A 17,956-nucleotide genomic window follows, 5' to 3' on the forward strand; every position below is an offset into this window, starting at 1 on the left:
TATAATATCATATCATATAATACAACATAATATAATACAGTATAATATAATATAATATAGTATAAAATAATATAGTATAGTATAATATGATATAGTATAGTATTATATAATATAATATTGTATAATACAACATAATATGATATAATATAGTATAATATAATATAGTATAGTATAATATAGTATTGTATAATATAATATATTATAGGATAATATAATATAAACTATAAGGTTTGTAATACAGAGCTCTGATCATTTCTCTGTCAAACTAAATGCTGTTTTTGCTCCTCAATGACAATCAGCCTGATTGATAATCCATAAATCAACGCCTGCGCTAATACTCCACCAGTATGGAAACCACAACCTGGTCCTCTCAAACTGCCATTTGTTTTCTGCATCATCTACTTCCTGGTTTAACAATTTTGAATACATCTCATGAGCTCCATAAAGACTGGAGAATGATCAGGACGAAAACAGAGCAACAGGAGGAGGAAGATGGTTCCTGCCTCAGATGTGATCCCATTAAGATTGAATGTGATTCATTCTGTGTGAGATTTGAACGTCAGGACTCTCATGAAACTAAGAGTCAGAGTGGTTTCAATAAGAGCTTCAATCAAGAGAAGGAACTGGAGGAGTAAAAATGACACCACTGAGGAGAAAAGAGAGGAGAGGGAGGGGAGATGGAGGAGAAGAGAGATGGAGAAGAGAGGAACAGAGGGGGAGACGGAGGAGAGAAGGAGGAGAAGAGAGCGGAGAGGAAAGAGAGGGAGAAGGAGGAGAGAGGGGGAGGAGTAGAGGGAGGCTGCTTCTGTCTTTGTCTCCTAGATACAGAAAAAAAAAAATCACATTTCCTGTTTACTGTGTCTGTCTGTCTGTCTGTCTGTCTGTCTGTCTGACCACCAACCTCCCTGTCTGTCAAACTGCCAGCCAGCCAGGCTGTCTGTCTGTCCATCTGCATACCTGTCTGTCTCTGTACATACTTGGTTCCTTTTCCGTCTGTCTGCCTGCATTCTGCCCGCCCGCCCATCTGTCTATCTCTCTGCATACCTATATGCAACCACCTATCTATCACACTGCATGCCTGTCTCACATCCGGTCTGCCTGCCTGCCTGTCTCATAACCAATCTGCCTGCCCCTCTCCCATCCAGTCTGCCTGCCTGCCTCACATCCACTCCGTCGGGTTGTCTTACGTCCATTCTGCCGGCCTGTCTTACAACCACTCTACCTTTTTCATACCTGCCTCTGCGGTCTGCCTCCCAGAATGTCTGCGCCTCAGCATACCTGTCGTCTGGTCGGTCTGTCTGCCTGACTGACTGCCTGTCTCTCTGCCTGCCAGCTGGGCTGCCATGCTAGTATAAGAGTGGAGATCTCTGGCCGTCTGCGCTCCCGCGTGCAGGAGGCCACGCGCCAAGCTCATGAGGACCAGGGCCAGGATTTTCCTTGTGTTCTTGGCCTTGTGGCTTTCCATGACGTGCTCCACGCTCGCACGGAAAACTATGAATCAAGTGGACACATGCTGCGACACTTAAGCACTGGCTGGCCCCCTTCCATACATGTCGGTTGGATGCTTCATCAAATTTTGATTTGCCCATATGCCAAGGACAAGTGAGATCCACGTCGTTTTAAGCTGTTGACAAACTGCTTATTTAAAAGGGCCTCGGCACACTAATTGGACATTACAATGGGAATGTACAGATTGATTGTGACGGCTTCTTCTTGCCATCGCAGCACATGGGACTCCAGGGAGGGAAACTAGAATATTTGTGTCCACGGCGCCAGAGTGACTCCATTGTTGCATAAGTACCTGGCCACTTCAACTCATTAAAACCCCCAAAACAACTGGAACAAAACAGCACTATAGTGTGAAGAACAGACTACTTAAAAAGTACTTTCCCCGCCTTCGGGACAACACAGCCTCATACTAAGGCCAGATTTCCTGGGACGCTGGCACTCCTCCCCCGACTAAATAATTGGAGCTTCAACATTATGCGTAACGTAGACATTCTTGGCGGTCTTTGTTTGGAGCCGATTTGAGCCGTAGGAAATGTGATTTCAAAATGAGGTCTCAGGTACTCACACACACCAACAGGAGGCAATATCCCAGGAACTGCTTACGTCAGCATGGTATCATTTACAGGAGCCCAACCATCCAGTAACATCTGTGTGTTATGTAAGGGCCCGTGCGGCAGGGCTTTGTTGTGCATCCTATGGTTTAAACCTTCCCAGCTGCATTATGGGCCCGATTCCACTGGCTCTCTGTAATGAGGACTGGTCATCTGAAAACCCTATCGCTCTCAAGCGTCCTGTCGGTCGCAGGCATCCCCGCTGACGCTGGCATCGCAGCCTGCTCCAGAGAGTCACATCTAATCCTGTGTTTTGGACAGAATGAATCAGAGGACTTTCAGCCCTTCTGAGAAACCTCGCACGAGCCTTGGGAGCACGGAGACCTGAAACGTCACACGCCTCGTACACAAATGATTTGGGAAAGTGGATCGGAACAAATCGCTCACCGTAGAACGTTCACACTAAGCAAGATGGAGGCCCTCCACTCAATTGTTGCGTCCAATTTCACATAACAATGCCGCGACCGGAGCTGCGTCCCTCGGTTCCACATGAATCCAATACAAAGTCTGTTATCCTGCCAAAATCAATGCACGTAAGAGGCCTGAGACATCTCTAGCAGGCTGAAGGAATAGCAAAGCTACGACCAACGTCAAGTTAAGACTGTCCTCCATCGCTCTATCAAGTTAAATTTTGTGCGCCACTGGCCTATGTCTCTCCTTATTCCCAGCGCACGTTGGTGGCAATTTGTGCTTTTCACTTAGCGGGAGCTTTGGATACATCTGGAGGGTGGAGCAAGATGACAGGCCCTCAGCTGGTGGTGTCCAACGGGGAGAGCGGGCTCCATGCAGCGTCAAGTTAAAAGAGGACGACCGACAACGTCTGTCGCTTCGCTTTTTCAGAACCCGTCACCCTTTCTGCGTGTGTGGCTGGAGATCTTCTGGCGATATTTTAGCAAAATGGAGAAAAACGAGGCACATTGCTTCCGACGCACCCAAATGTTTATTATAAAGTATATACACACTCCAGCTGACAGTGTTCTGCACCGGAGGTCAAGGACAGACAAGGAGAAGATGTTCTTTATACAGGTCTGTTCCTAATGGATCACCTCCAGAACACGGTTCCGACAATATTGTAATGAAATATACATACACACTATTATACAATAAATAATAATAAAGAGCGTACACAGCTCAACTAAGCAGTGAGTTTGGTCAAATTCTGCAAGAATTATTTCATATATTTTTTATTCATAATGTGTCTGTCGCTGTATCTGGAACAATCCTATATATATATATATAGGACTATTCCTAACACAGTTTCTATATTCTATAACAATATTCACTAATAAATATTGGGCAGTATGAAAAGCAAGTGTACTGAGGTTTTATTGTTTTCTACCTAAACCCCACCACCTCAAAAAAAGATGATAGGGATGTATGTAAAAGGTCAATATTGCAATAATTTCAGAATACAAATCTTACAATAATAACTGTGTATCTTTCAACTGTCAGTCCTTGGTCTTGTTGCCTCCGTGTTGACCCGTCCACGCGTCTCCACTACATGTTACTCTGCAGCACAACAGTAAACAACGCAGACGTCTCAGTGACTTCTGCTCTGCTGTGTCATATACAGAGATAAGGAGGCGGTGGAAAGACAGAGCCGCTGCAGCCACGACTCAGCTCGCAAAAGATACGCTCTTCATCGACACAGTGGAGAAATATGGATGGGAGCTGCTGGAAACTAACTACCCTAAATATGAGCTGTCCAACTGAAGATAGTCGGTCAAAGAGGCACTGTCTGAAGTTCACAGCAGGGGAGCTCCGGACACTGAAGAACGGTAGGAGATGCAGGGTGTATTTCTGGAGCTTGTTTTGAATCATACAGATACCAATGAAAGGGTTCAACGCTGAAGTTAGAAGCACGTCTGCCCCAAGAAGCATCACCGCAGCTGTGGCATAGATTATAAGTACAACATAATATAATAAGTCATTCATAGAGATGATATTATAGATAGATTAACAGGGGCGATTAAACCGTATTGTCCAAAATGTGACTTGCTTTCTGGGATTCCTGGTGGATTTTGAGCGGTGTTTAATTTGTGCTGAAACCCTAACCCCGGTGCCAGTGAAATTGACGTTCAATACCAAAGTACGTATTTCCATTAATGAATCGAGATTGTTCAGAGAAAAAGATCTGACAAAGATCAAATATCTCCATTCGATGTAAATAAATTGAGAGCTCACTTTTGAACAATATCTTCCAGGCTTCAAAGCAAACCCAAATCCAATACAATGCTTTCAAAACGTTGAACGGCTGTTATTGAATCTTGCTGATGCAGACAGTGAATACTATCAGTAGCGTGCAGGCACAAGAGCACGTTTTATCACTGCGCTCATATGGTCCGCTGCACTATTGGAGGTAAATAACAGATCGTTAAAGCAGCATAGAATTTGGTGTCTGGCGTCCACAGAAGTTCGTATACTGGAATAAATCCAATGTAAAAAGCCACCTCTGCCTCTGCAGGTCAAACACCAAACATTATCAATACAGTAAGTGAAACCCCTCCCAATTATGTTAAGTGCTGCATGGAAAACGACTCTGGCCACAATCTCAGATCAGTTTTTTATCAGCTGAGCTGAGGCTAGGCTGCTTTTGGCTTCCAGACTCAAGGATCTCTTATCAACCGTTTGGTGCACGCACGCTATCAGCGTCTACAAACCATGACACAAGCTAATAAATCAGGAACGGTCCGGATCCGCTTCCTGGGAGGGTCGCTGACCGCCTGCAGATGTCCATTATCTTCGCCCCGGTGTTGATCTGGACACTGTGGATTTATTAACCGCTGTATGTCACACGCTCCACCCAGTCTCTGAAACGGACCCTCGGCCCAGTGCTGGCCCCGTCTTATTAAGGTCAGAGTCTTGAGATAAAAAAAATCCACTCTCTCCCCCCCTCCATCGCTCCATCCCTCCATCACTCCATCCCTCCCCGCTCCCTGTCCATCAAGAGGCGGGCTCTAAGTGGCGGGTTGGGCTCACTGACTCCTGAAATGAGGCAGTGCAGCTTGATGAGGAAGGCATCATCATGGAGACCGCCAGCAGATTGTTTGGTCAGAGGCTGATGACAAAATTCTGTGCGTGTTGTGAGAGAAAATGCAGAGGTTTTATGCTTTGAACGATGTTTCGTGTGTCTTATACAGTATCAGGAAATAGCCTTATTTTGTTTGTACCTTTGCCTTGTTTTGAAATGACTCACACATGGCTCACATGAATAGACACTGTCTATTGAGATAATGATTTCATTGTTTTCCATACTGTGAAGAGCAGATCACATTCCTGTCCACTCCACCTTGTGCGGAGATAAGTAGAGCCCCAGGGGGCTTCAGAGAGTGTTTTCTGCTGGGTTCTAGCACAATACCACGGTAACTCCGACCGGACTCTGACTGTTAATCGTTGTATGAGGGACGCACCAGATGACATGTGATTGCCACGCAACCTCTCACAGTATTCAGACCGTACAACCACTCCGCTTTTAAACTGTCTCTCTATCTCTCTTTATTCTGCAGAATAGACTCCGTTCATAGAGTCTCCGTTTATTTCCTGAAGTGAACCGGGGGGTTACCTCATGGCCTGCGCGTGGACACGGACGTCAGATTCAAGCCGTCTCTACCCAGGGCACGTCACCTCCGTCTCATGGCACAGGCATCCCTGAATATGGACTTCTGTCCCGATTGTCCTCCGAGGTCCAAAATGGAGGGCGTGGGGCGAGCGAGCCGCCGGACGCCCTCACAAGCGGTGAAGACAGGGTTCCCCGCCGGCGTGCGATGAAGGAGGAGCCGCGCCCTCTCAGGGTGAACAGGCCGTCGCCGCCCTCAGCCTGCGTCAGGGAGGAGGAGTGGAGCTCTGTGCTTTTCCCACTCCGCATGAAGGGACAAAAACAAGAGAAGGTCCTCGACGGGGATTGGAGGAGGCTATCAAAAGGAGGCTATAAAACTCTGTGTGGATGTGGCCCTCCTGAACCCAGCACCATCTCCTTTGACCCCGGCAGAAAATCTTTTATCGCCCTCACAAATCCCAAGAAATCAAAACAGCTTCGGCTGTGAAGTCGCCTTCACACCGATCCCACCCAGCACAACAGAGCAGTGGTGAGCAGTTTGCTCAGCTCAACATTTACCATTACGTGAATGAGTTTAAAACCTCCTTTACATCGGTATGTAAAGGGCACATACATTAATAAATATGGGGACACCCGATGGTGCCGTTTACCATGTCACAATTTTATAGACAAAATGCATTGACTTAGTTCTGAACCCCGACATCACTGTAGCTTGTAATACTCGGCAGCAGTGGCCCTCAGTTGTAGTGTCTGAGCCAAAATTTGTGGCGTTAAAAATTGGTTTACACATTTCAACACATACGAAGCACAACAGAGCGTCTGAGCTTATCGCATGTGGTTTCCGGCTCTTCATAGAAACGAATGAGACTCGTGGTAAATCACCATCGTCTGTTGGATTCAGTGTAAAGGCGTCTTCAGCCTTGAGCTAAAATCAACCCAGAGACTGATTTTGGACACTTACACAGTGACTTTGAAGCATCCGTGCCTTTCAAAAGGATTAGAAACAAGAATCAATACGACACTTTTGATGGCAGATAGAAAATCTCTCCAAACAGACTCGAACACAGGAGCATTGATGTTACCCAGGGTGATGTTCCAGCCATACACTAATATGCATTTTCTTGATGCATACTCCTCCACATCAGCCGCCGATGGATTTACCGGCATAACAGGATTCAATTTAAAGTTCGCTAACATCACAAATGACTAATGTGATATTATGGAGGGCTGCTCATACTGTGGGTCTGATGTGCAGCTTAACAAAGCACATGTTGGTTTGAAAGCAATGGAATATTCCTCCTCCACTGGCACTTTTAATCCATTGACCTTTCAATGGATTTTAAAATTTGATGACATGGTGGATGGAGCCCCTTTTCGGGAGATCTCTCTAATTTGAGGAGGTAAGAGAAGTTCCATTTAAAAAATTGTCATGTCGATACTTTCTTTGGAAGTTAAAGTCAGTTTAAATATTCACATTAGACTGTGTTAGACAACATTGTTCCTGTGTGATGTTATATAATGCACCTGGGTGGTACGCTCAAAGGACGGCCACAATTTTCATTATGTATAAAATGTCAACAGATCAAAAGCGATATCAGATTTAATGGATATGGAATCATATTGAGAAATCCTGCCCAATGGCCAGCCCTAGAAGATTTCCTTACTGTTTGTTTTGCTGTAAATAGTTAGCGAGCTACTTAGCATGCCAACCAACTTCATAGCTTTAGCAGCGGCTACTAGTTACTCGCACGACCGGGACCTTTGAGTAACCTGCGCCAACACTCGCACTTAGGGCCATGGGATAGCTGACTGTTTGCAGATGGGACGAGCTATAAGCCGCGTGTTCTGCAGTGCGGTCGCCTGCGGGAGGGAGGATGGGAGGGTACAGGGGAGGGGTGTCGGTCCTGTAGGAATTGTGACCTTCTCAATGCCAGCCAAACGCCTGCCCAACGGGTGCCCGCTGCCTGCACCGGCAGGAAAATAGGACGAATCTGCCCCCAGACACCGTAACCCTGAGGGGGCGGGAGCAGCAGCAGCAGCAGCAGCAGCAGCAGCAGCAGCAGCAGCAGCAGCAGCAGCAGCAGCAGCAGCAGCAGCAGCAGCAGCAGCAGGGGGTCCACACACAACCCCGTCCCGGACACGCCAGGGTCGGTCACGCACGCACACACGCGACAGGGAGATATTCATAAATCCGCTTTGACTTGCTGGCTAGGGGCAGAGCCATTCGTTTTTTGCCGTCGTGAATCCTCCCCCAAAAAATGCGACACAGCTCGCGTGCCGACGGACGTCTCAGACGCAGCGAGGGCGGAGCCGCTCTGCCCCGACCGACCTCCAAGGTAAGTTTGATGGATTCCAAAACATGTCTCCCAGCACCACCTCTCCAACCTCCACCCGGTGCCCTGTTTCCCCCTCCCTATTCTGTTTTTTGGGCCAAGTATATTTTCATACACAAGGAATTAATCTTGGTGAGGGTTGCTGCATTGTTGTACAGGCAATGACCACAAACAAGTGTAAAAAACCTGCTGTGGATATAAATATTGTCATTGACAGGATGGGTCAACAGGAATGTGAATGTGAATTGTTTCTAAACCCATGATACATGTAGGGCATTTCTGAAAACATATGAAAAGATTGTGAAAGATGTAGCACTGAAGTGTGAACTTTCACACGGCCCCTCCCCAAACACGATATAAGAATAGAGCGTGTTAGCATCAGCGCCGTGACTACAGCCTACACTCATTTTCCATCTCGCTTGCGGCGCCTTCATTCCGCAAACGCACCGCCCCTGGGTGCCAGAACGCGCACAGCGGCTCCGTCTCCTAATTGACATTTCCGTTGCGTTGTGAGCACGGTGGCTCCCCCAGCGCCGCGCCGCGTCCCAACTCCGCACCAGCGGAGCGGAAGCGGGGCTCTACCGGGGCGCACGGAGCCGGAACCGGGGCCCCGCGCCCTGGGGGCGCACGGAGCCGGGGGAGCCACCGCGCCCCCCGTAACACACACATCCCGTTTTCTCGTGTTCTATTTTTACATTCAGGACAAAATCAAAGCAACGAAAAACAGCACTGGGCGTGGACGCGGTGCTTCAACGGACACGCCCCCAGCGTCTCAGAGCAGAGGGAACTGCTTGTTTTAGTTTTGTTGTTGTATATACTTTGCGATATTTTGAATCATTCAAATTTTGCGGGGTGGTGATAACACATTGTTCTGTGGTGTAACAAACTCAGAACACATTTATTTTTGTTTACCGGGACTGGAGATGGAAACAGTTTCCAAGTACAACAAACCTAAGAAGTTAACAATAAAATAAACATTTCTTCCAGCCACGGAGACAAAATATGAACTGCCAAGGAATGTTTTTACGTTTCCTCCTTCAAAGAAAATTTATAAAATAAAAAAATAATCAACCCAAAAGAACAAAAATAATTCTAATAACACGCGATAACAAAAACATATATATTTTTTTAAAGATAAAAAAAACAAAACAGTGTATCGCTCTCTGACGTCTTTATTTTGAGATCTCACGACACTAATCAAAGAATAATGCAGTATCGGAGTGTATTATCGAGCTGAGCAGTGCAGCCTGGTGCAGAGATGAAATAACACGTAGTTGATAGACGCTCCCTTAGCTTGAAGCTCTTCACAGCACTGCACATGTGCAGAAAACTATTTGTATTTATTCTTCTTTCCCAGATCAAACTTGTCTAACGTCTACCATGACAGTGTTTTTATTATCATAAATTTGCATAATCAGCATCACTCATCAACACCTGTAGGATGACTGAGAAGGCATTTAAACTGGCCTGAAAGCATCACTGGCTATTTGTGAGGAGAATAACCTCAACTAAACAATGATCTATATTATATAATATAGATAACTGTTCTATTTATTGTATATTATACCAATTATCTATGAGCATATCTATATAATTGGTAATGAAAATTATAGAAACCCAACATTTCAGTTCCAAAAGAAATGATTATACCACTTCTTTACGGTTAAATACCTTTAAAGAGCTAAACAGTGCAGTATGGACACACACACACACACACACACACACACACACACACACACACACACACACACACACACACACACACACACACACACACACACACACACACACACACACACACACACACACACACACACACACACACACACACACACACCCCCTCTTCATTATTTGGGTTGAAGGTGGAGCAGATGAGTCACGGTGTCTCAGTGTAATATCTAAATGAGCTCATCTTATAAATACATCATCCTCCTGCGCTGGTTCACAAAGGGAGGTTGAATCGCTGCTTTTAAAAAGGCTTTTAAACAGCCTCCCAGGTCATTTTAGGATCTTGCACTTCAGCTACCAGGCTGTGGACGGGCTCTAAACAGATCGCCTAATACGGCTGTTATTACCGTTCCGTTTTGACGCGCTTTCAATCCAAGCATACCGCCGGCGCCCCAATAAGACCGATTTATTTCAAATGTCGTCGTATAAATTATACAAATGACTCTGAGAGGTATCGCTGCGAAAGAGAGATGCATCCACAAGGTCATTGCTGGGAATAAATGTTGTTATTAAAGGGCGGCCTTGTGCAAATTCATCCCGAAACGGTGCCTCTGGAGCGGTCAGGGGTGCCTTGCTCAAGGGCGCCTCGGTACCAGCAGCGGACGGGGCGCGACCGTGTGTTTGTTTGGTTCCTCCCAAAAACGTTCTGGTGCGTGCGTCGGCTGCACACCAGCTTTACACTTGGGGCGAGGAGGCGTCTGACAACTCCTGATATCTGGACAAATGCATTGAATTCCGTACTTTTCCCAGATGCAACTTTTCTCTGAAACCTCCAGTTTTAATGTCAGATCAACGGCACCGGAGGGATGAGACTTCCTGGGTGTCAATCTTTCGTCTCGGACGCCAGAAATGTTTTGATACTCGATCCCATCAGTGCATCTCTTCGATGCCATAAAATGATTGGATTCCCAAACCCAGCGCTAAGTCCATTACACCATCTGAACCCCTCAAACACACAGCAGCATGTTACTGGTGTTGATCCTGGCATTTTAGAGCAATGGCCGATGCCAAATAATATACGTTATTGTCCCTGACTGCCTGTTTGTCTTTAAAACAAAGAGAGGGCCTTACAAAGCTTGTTCTGTGTGGCTCTCTGCTGAGTCAGCGTCAGACTGAAATACCAGCCGTCAGACTGTGCGTTTCCACATGTTACAAAACAGAAAAACGATAAGTACACAAGTACACACATACAAACAAACACCGGGCGGGAGGTGGCGTCGGAAAAGAGACGACAAACGCAGGCCCTGGGCGGTCAAACTGGGCGGTAGACGTCAACCTGCCCTGGTGTCCCCGTTTGAAGCTCCACGGCAGAGACCCAATCCTGCGTGAATACCAGCGTGAATATCAGAGACGGCAACGTGAAAAATGTTCCTGATGAACTGATGTTTATTGTCGGTAGAATGCAGTCTGGCGGTAACATTTGTGGCGAGTACACTGCTGATGCGGTGGCGCTGGAAGCCTTGTGGGTAGAAAAAGGTTCGACCTCTCCATCCAAGTTCCTCTCTCGTTAGATGCGTTTTCCAGACGCTTCCCGTCGTCGTTCTGTTTCCTTCCCAGAGGAATACCGTCGCAGGGGAATTTACTGTTTGCTTATGTTAGCGCTGCGGAAATTAAAGTGTCTTTTACTGAAAGACTCAAAAGATAGGATTGTTTTGCCAGAATACCTCATACAGGAGAATAAAAAATGAGAAACAACAAAGACAAGGCGCAGCTGAATCTCCAATAAATCTCACGGCCCATTTTTATCTGCGCTGCGCTAATGATACCACTGTTAAACCCTGATGAAAAGCAACGTCTAAAAGGCCAAATACAAGTCCATTATTTAATTACATATTCAGAGTCGTATTTATGGCAGCCAAGAGCCCCGCTGACATATAGATGCATGGCGCTGCATATATTATCATTTCCACGGTGCCATTAATTCCCTCACAACACTGATGGCTCATAAAATATCATTTTTCACCACGTGCTGAAGCGTTTGCAAGCCCCGCCCCCTACACACACACACACACACACACACACACACACACACACACACACACACACACACACACACACACACACACACACACACACACACACACACACACACACACACACACACACACACACACACACACACACACACACACACACAGTGTGCTGTGCGTCACACAAGGCCATCTGTCATGCAGCGTACATATTTCATAAAGGGGTGTGAGTGAGAGAGAGACAGGGGGCGGTGAAGCAGGTTGGAGGGTCAGAGGTGAGATGGGGGCGAGTGAGAGAGGTTGGAGGCAATCATGGTCTTTTAGCTGATGATTGTCACACTAATAATTGCGAGAAACTAATCAATTGTCTTTTGCTCATTTTATGCTGCCGTCACAGCATATAGCTGCTTTCACACATGCACTCTGGATAATGTCTGGACCTGATTATCCAGACATTGTCTGGAGTTGCCCTTTCACACATGTAACAGAAAACCAGAGATCGTCCGTGTCAGACGCATTTACACCACCTGGAAATACTCATAATATACTGACAATACCTGGTTAAGACCAGCCTGGGGAGAGCGTGCAGGAGGCAGGACATGATGCAATGATGCTGCAGAGTTTTACAGGACACCCAAGATGGCGGACGAGGCTACAGACTTATCAGTAGTTGGATGTTTTTTTTGTGTTGTTACTCCATGTATTGGGACGTATCCACAATATAAACGAAAGACCGGAAAGGAATAATGAAGAAGGCAGAAAAGAGTAGGAAGCAGCGACGCTCCGTGCAGGAAGATCCACATCAAGGTAAATAACTGGCACATAATAAAGACGTCATCAACACGCGACACACCCACTCACTTTCCGTGAATGCTCTGGACAATCACCTGCTCTGTTCACACATACCGCTCAATCTGACATTACCCAGGCTCTGTACAAAGGTACTGGCTGGGTAATGTCCAGGTGAAATGATTGGGACATGTGCCTTCACGGGTACAGCTCATCTGGGTAATGTCTGGATCATTTCAGGGTTGCAGTGCATGTGTGAAGGCAGCTTCAGACTAGTGTATATTAGTGTTCAATTACACATCCACCTTATGAAGAAGAGACATTTACTAATAATTAAAGTTAATTTGCCTCAACTGGTTGAAACAAAGCTAATTCACACTCTATTTGTTCCGAAAGTGTCTATTGGCTTAAACTCCCCTTGAATTTGGATGGAAACATTCCATTTATAGAACCTAGAATGACATAGAACGACACCTGCGATCAGGTGATTATGTTATCACTGTGACAGCTCAAGTCGACAAGTGATGAATATATATATTTTTAATTGAATCATCTACCGGGAATAACACTGGAAGCTCCAGAATAAAGACACTATGTGCAGCAGCGGTGGCAGCAGAGTGATTTGTGCTCCACGTCCTCAAGTCAGTCAGTGGGATCTCAGAGTGGCCTCCAGGTGAGCTCGGGCGTGGCTGAGGAAGACGTCAACGTCACCTGACAGGCAAGACAACCCCACGAGAAATCAATGTCATTCAGGACTTCAATAAGATCTGGCGATGATGTGCCACAGTGTGAGTGTTTAGCATCGCTCGTATGCTTTTGGTGAATGGCCATGTACTATGTATCATAAAGCAGTTTGAACTGCAGTGGACATTTTTCATCTGGGAGATAGAAAGGCTTTACATATTGAAATTCCACTTCTCTTCTGTCGCAGTAGTTGTTTAGCACTGCTGTTGTACAAAGGAAATACACTCACTGAGCACCTTATGAGGAACACCTGTACACCTACTTATTCATGTAATTATCTAATCAGCCAATCATGTGGCAGCAGTGCAGTGCATCACATCCTGCAGATACCGGGTCAGCAGCTTCACTTAATGTTCACATCAACCATCAGAACGGGGAAACAATGTGACGTCAGTGTTTCCCACCGTGGTGTGATTGTTGGTGCCAGACGGGCTGGTCTGAGTTTTTCTGTCACTGCTGATCTCCTGGGATTTTCCCGCACAACAGTCTCTACAGAGTTTACTCAGAATGGTGAGAAAACAAAAAAACAAACATTGAGCGGCAGTTCTGTGGACGGAAACGACAACGGAGAAGGACCCTTCTGGTTGGAGCTGACAGGAAGGCTACGTCACTCAGATGAGCGCTCTGTACAATGGGAACCTTGAGCCGGATGAACTACAACAGCAGAACCACGTCGGGTTCCACTTCTGTCAGCCAAGAAAAGAAAGCTGAGGCAGTTGAAGACTGGACTAACGTGGCGTGGTCTGATGAATCTCCATTTCTACTGAGGCACAGACGTAGGCTCAGAATTTGGCGCCAACAGCATGAATCCAGGGACCCAACCTGCCTTGTGTGCACAGTCCAGGCTGGTGGTGGTGGTGGTGGTGGTGGTGTCATGGTGTGGGGAATGTCTTGGTGGCACACTTTGGACCTGTGGAATGAAAGGAATGTTTCCAACATGGAATCCATGCGAAGAAGAACTGAGGCTGTTTTGGGAGCAAAGGGAGGCCACGCGACACGCATGTGTCGCTTGATGCAGCAAAGCATCTTTTTTCTCTTGACAGAAAACACCAATAGACTTCTTATGAAACCAACAAGAGCGTAACACGTGCAGTCCGCCCACATTCTATATCAGATGTTGGTTTAAAGCTAAACTAATATCAATGTCCTAACCCTGAAAAGGGTACCGGAAGATATTGGACACAAAAAACTGGGGTAGCATACCAGGGAAAGGATGGACATTTGATTTACTGGAGCATTCCAAACCAGTAGACAGCGTAGAACCAGTAACCAGTTACACCCCAGTTTACACAGCGCTTTCAGTTAATATTTACGATCCTCAAACTGGTGATTGTGATTGACGGAGAGCCCTTCACTTCAAAGTCTCCTCTTCAATTCCTGCCACACTCCGCTGTGCGGGGCTGACGGAACCGCCTGATGCGCTGGGACACTTTGTAGTTAAACGTATTCAAGTCATTTTTACCATCTGTCTGTCCCTCCTCCAAGCTCTCTCTATCGCTCAACAAAAGGCTAATGGTCGCTAATGCCCGTGCCGTGCAATTAGACGAAAAGGCAAAAAGTGTGCAGAGCTCAGAGCTAATGGAGCTCGAGGTCTGGAAGGATCTTTTGTTCTGTTCGGTCGATGAAATATGTATACGGACGGCTCGGAAACGAGGTTGGGTTTCTATTTCTGGAGGAACTAAAGGCCTGGGTGCGATGATGTAGCCTTCTCAATCCCAAAAGAAAGGAGAGAAAAAAATGTCCTTTTCGTCTCAGTTCCATCGTACTTGAAATACCCTCGCCCCAGGACGGTACAGTTCATCAACGACAGACACCTGGCGCCCACACAACAACTTTCTGCAAAGATCACAGCGAGACGCCACAAACCCCGCTAGTCAATACGTAAACCTTTTGGTGGATGGAGTCATTATCGTGAATAATAAGGGTTATCATAAAACCTGGAAAAATAATCCCGATTCCCATTCCGCGACCACGGGGTTTTTAATGGTGTTAAAGGTGAGGCTGTGATTACCTCCGTCTCCCACGTTCGCCTCCGCCCGAGACGTCGCAGACAGAAGGCGGCGACCGGCGACCTCTCACGCACCACCCCACAACAACCGGCTTTGCAACCCGGTGGAACACAAATAACACTCGGACCCGACATTTCAGCGTGGCGATAAAGCAAAATGAATGCCACACATAAATAAAGAGATCATCCACAAACTTAAAGAGAGGAAACACCTAGCGGTTGCATGATCAACTGTGCAGCGGCGTCTGATTGTGATGATTTCTGCTCAGAATCACAAGGCAGCAAGACAATGGGAGTCGAACTGGCTGCAGCCGATTGCAGCTGCCGGGGCTTTTCTTCCTTTGCTCATTTGGGAGTGTGTGGCGTTCCCTCTGAATGGTAATTATGAAGTGAACAAAAGGGTTATTTAGAGACAAAGGAGGGCTTGCAGTGAAAGGACCGGCTTCCCACCCACGGCCAGTGTTCCGACTCCAAACACCGTTTAAAGACACGGCGATATGAGGTAATTACACAGGAGAACTTTTCGGGAGGGCGGGCGGAGGTGGGGCGGGGTGGGGGGTGGGGGTGTTTGGCTGGTGGCATGCAGAGAGCTGGAGCAGACAGGACCATCTGCATTCTGCTCAGGCCCTGCTCGTCTGGCTCCTGCTCCCTCCATTCCCTTCACAGGGAGCTGGCACCCACGCAGGAAGTATGGAGCAGAAATGTACTCAGGCTGATCATCAGCCATGCTATGTTCACCCATAGACACTCACAGGATGAATACCTGGCTAGCTCCCCTTGTCCAGTGTCTGCATTTTTTTTTTTTTTTTACTTTGCAAGACACGTTTTTCAAGACGATCTTTTTTTTTTTGTATATTTCTTATATATTTGACTATTTCTGTTTTGTGTTTATTTGGTTATTTGTGTATATTTTTATTATATATTTTCTTTTATTATCTTTATTACAATTGAACTTTCTTTTTATTATTTTATATATGAATTTATTTATTTCTACAGACTGCTAAGCTTTCTTTATGATATTGTTGATAGTGAAATGACAAATTCCTTGTATATGTACTGAGCGTAATAAACCAATTGTTAAGACAAAATTAAAGACAAATGTTTCTATTGTGTTGGAGTAGGTGATGAACTAGATGATTCTATGAACTGATATTTTTCAGAACTTTGTTTTTCTTGTTTTTCTGTGTCTGTGTGAGGTAAGTACTAGGTTCAGCGGATGACGACTGAATTTCACAAAAATAAATACATGGCTGAATAAAATCAGACAAAATGTTCATGTTGGAATTAAGACCTCATCAATAAAAAATTTGGAATATCTAACGATTTGTAAAACTGAATTTAAGACATTTTAAGACCTTCACTTTGCATTTCTAGTGAGAAGTTCCTTCTTTTTCCATTGACTTCCGTTCACTCGGAAGCTTCTTGCCAAGGTTTCTAAGGCCGTTAGCCAAGCTGTTTCAGCACCTCCACAACAACACCACCCATGATGGTGAGCTTCCTCCACATTCACCCCTTAATCCCCGGTGGTCCTACCTCTCGGATTTTGTCACGTTTCTCCTTCACATCGGGCTCAGGGGGCTCCCCGTCGTTGACGCCCACCACTTTGGGCATGGGAACGGGCGGTAGGGGCTTGGGCCCCACGTCCTTCTTCTTCAGGTCCTCCACCACCTTGTTCTTCTCCGTCTGGATCTCCGCCTGCAGCTCCTCCCGGGACTTGCGGAGCTTCTCCTTGGCCTCCTGCAGAGCTCGCTCGTGGTCGGCCCGGATCTTGTCGCGAAGGCTCTCCTCCTCCTCCCTGCGGGGGAAGAGCAAACGGGGTTCAGGCGGCTGACGGCAACTGACTTTCAATGTGAACAAGCTTTTCTCACAAGCACCTCCATTGACAAACTTAAGAAATTATCTTAAAGTTTGGAAAAAACTTGCAGTATTTCCCAGGAATGTATTCAACTTCCAATCAGATCTCAAACCTAAACAACAGTAAAACATACAACAAACTTTTCAAGGCACTGCACAAGGCCTGGGGGCGGGAAGAGGCGTGCATGCATGAAGCAGCCAGGGAAACCAGCAAAAGCTGTAATTATTCTTCTGAATGTGTTGGAACAACCAGCAAAGTCAATGAATCAAAGTGGAAGCTCCCTGGTGCAAAGTGGAAGCTCCCTGGTGCAAAGTGGAAGCTCCCTGGTGCAGCCATACAGCCGTGGAGCGCGAGAGGAGGATGGGATGAGGACGGTGAGTTGGTGCTCATAGTTGTAGTGTGCTGTTTGCGCGTAAAAACAAACACTTTTCCTGATGCACACATCTTGTTTTTTATCATTCAACCATTTAAATATCGATACCCTGAATATAAGACGGCCCCACTTTTTCTAGAAGTATTTCCAGGTTAAAAAACCCCAAAAGAAACAATCTTATATTCGGGTCAATACGGTCATTTTGCCGGAACGTCTCATAATGACAAATGCCGTTTCAGTCAATTTGCGTGAAATCAAACGGGTTTGGGTCGTACACCGGACCAGACCGGCAACACCGGAAATCGACCCAACTCTGGAAGGAAAAACAAAGAGGCGGTTACCGCTGATAACGAGACAGACCTTCATAATGTAATAAAAAAATATATGTGGTCACCATTTTTCTCTGCCAAAACAAAGTGTTGTTGCAGTTTCTTGGTTAAAAAAAAACAAAAAACCCGCACCCTCATCTGATAAGAAACA

General features: G+C 46.2%; 1 protein-coding gene across 1 annotated transcript in view; it reads right to left on the reverse strand.

The window, feature by feature from the left end:
* Positions 1-17,956, reverse strand: part of man1a2 (mannosidase, alpha, class 1A, member 2) — a 143,196-nt gene that overhangs the window by 81,078 nt on the left and 44,162 nt on the right. Inside the window, exon 3 of the mRNA XM_080019638.1 lies at positions 16,782-17,043. Within this exon, the coding sequence (XP_079875764.1) occupies positions 16,782-17,043 (262 nt within the window). The remainder of the gene's footprint in view (positions 1-16,781; positions 17,044-17,956) is intronic.

The sequence above is a fragment of the Zeus faber genome (genome assembly GCF_960531495.2).
Source record: "Zeus faber genome assembly, chromosome: 18".
Lineage (NCBI taxonomy): Eukaryota > Metazoa > Chordata > Actinopteri > Zeiformes > Zeidae > Zeus > Zeus faber.